The sequence below is a fragment of the Quercus suber genome, unplaced genomic scaffold (genome assembly GCF_002906115.3).
Source record: "Quercus suber isolate HL8 unplaced genomic scaffold, Cork oak 2.0 scaffold_867, whole genome shotgun sequence".
Lineage (NCBI taxonomy): Eukaryota > Viridiplantae > Streptophyta > Magnoliopsida > Fagales > Fagaceae > Quercus > Quercus suber.
Window position 1 is genome coordinate 48,406 of NW_027070297.1, and position 7,820 is coordinate 56,225.

Sequence of the window (7,820 nt, forward strand, 5' to 3'; positions counted from 1 at the left end):
TTAAATAATTGAAGCCCATCCCATTTATTCATCTTCAGAGCAAAACTATAATATACACCAGACATATAGAGGATTTGTATAGATGTTCGAACTGAACTACTGGGCACTCTAAACATATTGAATTTCTATTCCATAAGCAAATGTCATATGCAACCATAAGTCAATTTTTTAAGACTTCACCACTTGGTAAAAAGAGACTTAAGACTTCATCTCTTGGAAAAAATTGATTTCTCATCAGCTTAAGTAAACCAATTCAAATAGATGGTTTAGAGGCTTTGAATCTATTACAGATTTTCTGGATTGTTTACATTGCATTCGAATTTTTATTTGCTGAAGTAATATTACCCTGAAAATACCCCAATCCTTTTGGTATCATAAAAAGAAAATTTTCAAAATTAAAATTAATAAAATCCAATTGTGTCATAAGAAAGATTAAGTGAATTTGTCACATTATCAATTGGAAAAAATATATATATTAGTAGAACTTGAATACAAAAACTTAATTAGTAATTTTGCATTACAAAAAAGAAAACTATATTTTAAATAAACAAATATATCGAAATTCAAATAAATATTATTTAATTAATATTCAATAAAAGAGCCCAATTTAAGTTATTAGCTCCAAAATATTTTGAGACAATCTACATCAAAGTCATGAAAAAAATATATTTCCACACAATTATATAATATTATCATACCCTTCAACTTGTTGCCATAAAGAAATTCATTTTGTTATTTGCATTGCATTATCAAGTTGTCAGCCTGAAACCCAATATTCAAATGGAAATCTTGGTGACAGTTGATATTATTGTTAGCCACTAGAGAAGAAAGCACAAACTATTCAACCATAGGGTTCAAATTAGAGAATAGATTTTATAACTCTCTCATTTCCCGATTATAGCTCTCTTCCATGGCAATAGTAATGACAGACTCACGGTCGACGTTAATTTGGTGGGCCCTGATATATTGCCCCAACACGGGAGTAACGTACAACATCTGATCATGGTTTGACCTCACAATCGAATCACCATTGATGCGGTGGTTTTGGAGTCACATGTGAATGTGCTTGAAATATAAAAATTAAAACTTTGATTGAAATGTTTAACCTTAAGAACACTATTGATGAAATGAAATTTAAAATTACAAAGAAAACAAATTAAAAGGGGCTATTTCTTTACTTCACTATTAAAAACTAGTGAATTGGTGTTATCCGCCTTTCCATTATTTTTTTCACAAGCATATCCACTACCAATTTTTCACTGCACAAACATATAAACCTTATTCTCCTGAATTCATAACATCTTTGTATTAAATTTCGGTTCCCTCCATTATTTCAAGTGATAAAGTACTAATAAAATGATAAAAAATTATATATCTTCTATTTTTAACAAAGAGAGACAGCATAATTAGATATTTTATACAATACCAATTATTTGTTTGTATGATAATCTTAATATAATTGTTCCATTGGACACAAAATTGTTATTCACACTCCCACAAGACATAAGAATATGCTCTTTAGATAAATTGTACTTCCTGACATGAGGTGAGTATGAACTTTATTCACTTATTCTCTCTTTAACTATCCTAAGTATTTATTTGGAATAACTTGTTTTTAAAAGAGATCTGTTTAGTAAGGTTTTAATAAATTATAATTAGGAAAAATAAGGATTTAAAGAGTAGTGAATAAATAAGTTGGAAAAATACGCTAGCCAATAAGTCATAATATTCGTATTTATAATTGGAGTTGGGTTGTTTCTCAAAAAAAATAAATAAATAAAAATAATTGGAGTTGGGTTGGTAATGGGCCAGCCCAACCTATTTTTACTCGACCCATGGGTTGGGTAGGCCATTGACTAGTCAACGACTTGGGCAAGCTAGGCTGAAGAGAAAAAGCCCGTGCAATTAGGCCTTCAGCATGCTAGGTAGTTAGGCCAGGCCTAATGTCTACCCAAGTGCTCTTAATGAGCCTTATCAGGCTCTTAACGGATCTTTAATGGATATATAAATTTTAATAAAAATTGTAATTATATTATATATCACAAAACACAAATTGTCAAATTGAACTACTAAGGATACTTTTAAAAAACTTTAATTTTTATTAATTGGAATAAATAAGCACATTGATGCATTCATTATTCATATTAGGTGAAAATAATTGTATCACAACAAAATGTGTACATTCCAACTAGGTTGACACTTACACATGTCTATCATTTGTAATTTTAAAATATCAAAATGACTTTATTTAAAATATGTATATATATTACTTTTTTACATAAATTTTACAAATGCATAACTTTTTTTTTAGAGAAACACACGAGAGCAAATGCATAACTTTTTTTTTAGAGAAACACGCGAGAGAGAGAGAGAGAGAGAGAGAGAGAGAGAGAGAGAGAGAGAGAGAGAGAGAGAGAGAGAGAGAGAGAGAGAGAGAGAGAGAGAGAGAGAGAGAGAGAGAGAGAGAGAGTAAAGTTCTAATACAAACGCAAAAAGTGAGGCATTAAAGTTATTGAAAATATGGTGTAATAAGCATGGTTAGAATTGTATTATGAGACCAACTAACGAATAACTTAACACAATATATATATATATATATATTTGCTACATAAAGTTTTTGATGGCTGAATAAGAAATTTGGGGTTCAATTCTGGTTTACATCTAAAATCGATTTGTGTTTTGGTCTGATGATAAAGAGTTATTATCAGGAGTGGATGCTCTAAGTTGAAACTCTCAAACATGGTACCAAACACATTTGTGGCTTTATGAATACTATAAACATATGTTTTATAACACTTTTTAAACCACAATTTTCATATCATTTTAAACAATGATATTAAAAATTTCCAACCAAACGGCCTTAGTGATTTGGCACGCGATATCCAGAGTCTTTCCTCCATTAGGATGGTTGGATGGGCTAGAGGGCACATATAGATAGATAAATCAGCCCATTACCATATTCTCTTTTTACATCCTCTCTTGCCTTGAGGCTGATCCAGATATCCGGCCTATTAATATTTTTGCGCTAGGAAAGCAAAAACAGATTGATAATTTTTTGTTTTAGAACGATGACTTGACAACTTTTAACAGTGATGGAAAATATAAAACCTTCTTCAACAAAAAGAAAATACAACAGTCTTGTAAATTTGTGTCCTAGAAGTGTAAGATTTTTAAGGAGGGATTAAAGAATCTGCAATTACAATTGTAACTATGCTTGCCATAGAGACCTCAACCAGGTTAATCGTCGAGGTCCCTTTATTGTCATGAATGCAATTGCATTTTTATCATCCCTAAGAACATTAACAGCCTTTGTAAACTCAGTGTCATCCAACTCTTCCAACTTCTGCAAGTCCTCCAGGCACTTTTGATATATTGTTTTCTCATTGCATTCATTCCTTTGCATAGCTTTGAACTTTGTTGCTGAGAATATCTCATATAGAGCATCTTCAATCGTCTCCCCAACTTTATAGGCATATGCTCTCTTCTTATGACCTGATGCTGTTGGAGCAAAAGATTTGCGCTTCTTGGGTTGTGTGTTATTTATACGGACTATTGAATCAGAATCAAGAGTGCCATCGACTATTTGAGTAGGCAGGTTAGTGGGCTCTGAAGATCGCACAGTTTCTGTGTTGCTATTTCCTTCTTCTGTTGGCACAGGTACTCCACTTGGAAATTGGTACTTGCCATTAGTTCTTTCTCCTGCACAACATGTGTTAACAATTGCTAGGACACTTGAAAATAGTACTAAGAAATAACGGGGAAGTTACCTTCAAAAATGATTGACATTTGTTTATAAAGAGGAAAGCTCTTTCTTCGAAAAGGTCTTGCTTCACTTCGTACCTAGAATTTTGTCATAAAACTTCTTCAAATGCAACCCAACATCTAAAGAAATTTTATGTACCAACAGCATTAAAAATCAAAACATCTACATACCGTAATATAGCTATCCCAAACTTTATCATCAGCCACAACCATTTGTCGAGTTTCATCCCAACCAAACCCTGTATTACTAAGCAAGGCTTTAACAACACCATAATCTTTCTTCATCACATTGTAGCGGTTTTTTATCTGGTTCTCTTCCAAATTCATGCCAAACTTCTTATTGAAATCACGTGTAACAGACCTAATTACTTCATTTTTATATTCATTGTACGCAGTCCTCCCAAGATTGTGTTGCTCAATGAAAAGCTCAACCAAATAGGCATCACGTGATGGTGTCCACTCTGCCTTGGGTCGACCTAGGACTCCATCTAGCCCAGCAGACATCTTGCGCTCAGCCCACTAACAAGAGTAAGAGATATAGTCAAGACAACAAGGATTCCACGAAAAATTAACAAATATCAAACCACAAAATCTAGCCCAACAACATCATATCTATGCTGAAACACTACATTTAGGTTTACTAAATCAATTTTTCTTCAAAAGTTTATAGGAAAATTATCAAATGCTTCTTCACATGCAGACCATGTGGGAAGTAGTCGTAGCAAAGGTGCATGTGAAGAAAGCGTAACTATTAAGCACAGACAAAGCAGGAAAACATAGGAAAACATTTCAGGCTTAAATATGTTTCAGTGGGCTACTCTAAAATGATTTATCCATCAAACAAATATCTAACGTTGGTACCCTAAATTGAGGACAGTTAACTTAATATAAACATTTGTCTGACTTACTCCCCTGCCTTAACAGGAATTTAGAGAGCCCAATTTACTGAATAACAAGTATTGATAGATTCCTAATTCCTTAAATCCCAATACCAATAACCTACATTCCAGTGGATGTAATCTTTAAGAAAAAAGAGAGGTGTGAGGTGTGAATTATCTTATTCTCCCTACCTCTTAGATGTTACCATCTTGCTCTCCTCTTAACTTGAAACTAAAATACCTGATAATTTTAAACTCCTGCCACCTCTACATTTCAGACAATTATAATTACTTAAAAAAAATAAAAATAAATAAATAAATAATAATAATAATTTTCTGAGTATAACATCAATGATTAAACAGAGTTCATTCTAAATGTATTAAATTGAATCCTGCTTCAGTTTATAGATTAAACTTCATATTTTTAAAACTGACACCCTATAGATATGACTCGAACGACTTCACCCAAATACTAAATTTCCATATGTAAATCATTGTTTGCACAATGAATTGAATCATTTTCAAAAAAGGGTATGAAAACTACAAGTGACATATATATACATATGAGTTGGATTTAAGTTACATATGGTGTAACCTTTAGCATTGTTACACCCTTTGGTAACTTTTTATTGGATGTGTTTTCTAAAAAATCCACATCGGATATCTTCATGGTTGCCAATTATCAGAATCATCAACAATCAAAAATTTTATCTTCTATGATATATAAAACTTAACTTTATGGATTGTATAGTAAATAACATCTGAGTAACATGAAATTCAGCATGCTTGTTAAGAAGAACGAGAAAGTATAATCCAACTATAGAATTTAAGGAATGAGACCTTTAGCTAATTTACCATTCTCAATTTAGAATGGTAAAAAGTTAGCCACTTTAGAATCAAAGTTATACAGTCTGGTCTTATTTCCCCACAATTCAACTATCTTTCAAATCCCAATACTACAATACACAGCACCCACAATAACAATAAAACCCCTGTGAATAATTCGATATTAGACAGCCTATTCAAAACCCAGAAAATTTTCTCTTAACCCACCATTTGGAAAGTGAAAAAAAAAAAAATCCACAAGAAAGTATAAAGATCAAAACTTGCACCAATTTTCTAACTTCTAAATGTCACTTGGGCTTCAAGAAAATCATGAAACAGATACACTACACTACTCATTAGACAGTTTAGTTATAGTATACACAAACACGGCCACTTCAAAGTTCAAACACAATATAAAGTAACCCACGTTTTCTCGCTAAACAAACAGAGCATAGCACTGACTTTTACTTAGATACTGAAAGAAAAAGATCTATGAGTAGTACCTTATGACTCGCCTGAACTAATGGTGGTCGGAGATCGGAGCTCCGGTGACCGGAAAATAGCTTCCTGATTAGGGGTGGCTAAGCTGACGTGAACGGTGAGTCAACTTGGTGTGTTTTTTTCTACAAAGGCTAAGATAAGAGAGAAAGAGGAAAAACGAAACACTGTGTTACGCGGGACTATCGTTTTAAATTGCGTGGTCCAATCATTTTTCGCCACGTGGGTATCTGAGATCAAGCCTAAGGGGATAAGTGTTTTCTTGGATGATCCTAGCCGTCCATCACTTTAGAGCAGTTTTTGTCTTAGTCAAAATATTGGATTGGGTTTTTCTTGACTTTTGTTGTCTACCAGGTCAGTGATTGGTGACTTGGCATAAAGGTAAACATTAAACATGGGCTTTGAATGGGCTATGTGGGCCTTGAGCTAGCCCATAAAAGAGCCATACTTTTTCCATTTGATTTGTGTTGATCACTCATTACATTTAGGTAATGATCTTGTTTGTTATTGCTTCTATTCTAATGGACAATTTTGAATTTTCATTATTATGGTTCCCAAATAAACCTTTTCATATGTCAAAATAAACCAAAAAAAAAAAAGTTTGCAAGCAAATTATATTAAATGTATAATTGTGTCAACAACTTGTTTTTACTTTAGGCTTTTAAGAACTTGCATATATTGCAATTGTTTTCTTGCAAAATTAGTGGGTCATTTTATTTTGTTTTATCACTTTATGTACCATTTTATCCAATTTATAAATGGGCCAGTTAAGTGTAAAAGTTTTGGAGTCATTACAAGAGGTCGGTCAGAAAAAGTGACTGTCTGGCCCAATTTATTTTTCAACTTTTTGAAAACATAATTTTTGAAAATTCTATACCTAAAAGAAATAAAGTTTAGAAAATTTGTATTTATTAAAAAAGTGTTTCAAACCATTGCTATTCATGATCCTCTGTAGTAACAATGTAACATCAAACAGAGCCACAGATAAAGATGTTTGGGTAAATTTTTGAACAAATGTCTTAGTAAAGCCTGTTCTTTTTGGTGTTTTGCAATGTCAAAATGCAGCTTTAGTGGTGTGATCAAAGGACACTAAAGTAGGGACATATTCCCTTTGAAAAATAGGATTCTTTGGTCCAGAAATATGCTCTCGGCATGGAGGCCATAAAGGCAAACCAGAATGATGGTGTCCATGGATAAATGGCTCCAACACAATGATAATGCATCAAGAAAAATGAACAGTTAATAGTCTCAGCTAATGGAGTTGACCACCATTGAAATTGATTCATAGAGCAAAAACTAAGGACCCACAATTATGTATTTGCAGCAATCCAAGTCAATGCAAGTTTTCAATCCAAGGCCACTTAAGTACCAAAAGTGAATGGTGTTTCCTGATCAACACCATAAAGATCACACAAAAATTGCCCTGCATTATAGGACAAGAAAGAATGGCAAAAGTTTGACCCAGCATGGAAACTTTAATCATTGCCAAAGATAATCTTATACCAAGGAACAAATTTAACCAAAAAATTTAGCTAAATATAGCTGCATGAGAACAAGATAATGGGGTATTAAATTAGATGTCTTGTTCATACAGGTGTTCAAATCATTGAGAGTGTAGATTTGATGAGTAGTATGATGATCTTATGCTCTAATTAAAAGATATCAAGCTGTTAACATCAACATAGTTCTTGCAATTCCCAACTGCAACTGAAATAATAAGTCTTTGAGCAAATTATTGTTCATCATAGGAAGACTTAGCGTGATCTATCACAGTCCCCTCTTCTATAGGCAATAGGGCTAGCGTGCCATAACCTTTACCACGCTTTGTTAGTTGCTGCTTCCCTTTGTGTTCATAAT

The 7,820-nt window shown here is 32.9% G+C and overlaps 1 protein-coding gene across 1 annotated transcript; it reads right to left on the reverse strand.

Annotated features, from left to right (window-relative positions):
- Nucleotides 1–3,090: 3,090 nt before the first annotated feature.
- On the reverse strand, nucleotides 3,091–6,108 carry LOC111995968 (uncharacterized protein At2g29880). Its single transcript, XM_024027911.2, has 4 exons — nucleotides 5,969–6,108; nucleotides 3,934–4,281; nucleotides 3,768–3,840; nucleotides 3,091–3,699 (listed from the first exon to the last, which is right to left on the reverse strand). The coding sequence occupies exons 2-4, from the start codon at nucleotides 4,264–4,266 to the stop codon at nucleotides 3,209–3,211; spliced, it is 897 nt and encodes a 298-aa protein (XP_023883679.1). The 5' UTR covers nucleotides 4,267–4,281; nucleotides 5,969–6,108; the 3' UTR covers nucleotides 3,091–3,208.
- Between the last annotated feature and the right edge of the window lie 1,712 nt (nucleotides 6,109–7,820).

Bases quoted from the DNA above. Each gene is read 5' to 3' on its own strand.
- LOC111995968 (XM_024027911.2), bottom strand. From the start codon at position 4,266: ATGTCTGCTGGGCTAGATGGAGTCCTAGGTCGACCCAAGGCAGAGTGG. The intron at 3,841-3,933 runs GTATGTAGATGT...ACAAAATTCTAG, and splicing joins TTTGGGATAGCTATATTACG to GTACGAAGTGAAGCAAGACC. The intron at 3,700-3,767 runs GTAACTTCCCCG...CATGTTGTGCAG, and splicing joins AATGTCAATCATTTTTGAAG to GAGAAAGAACTAATGGCAAG.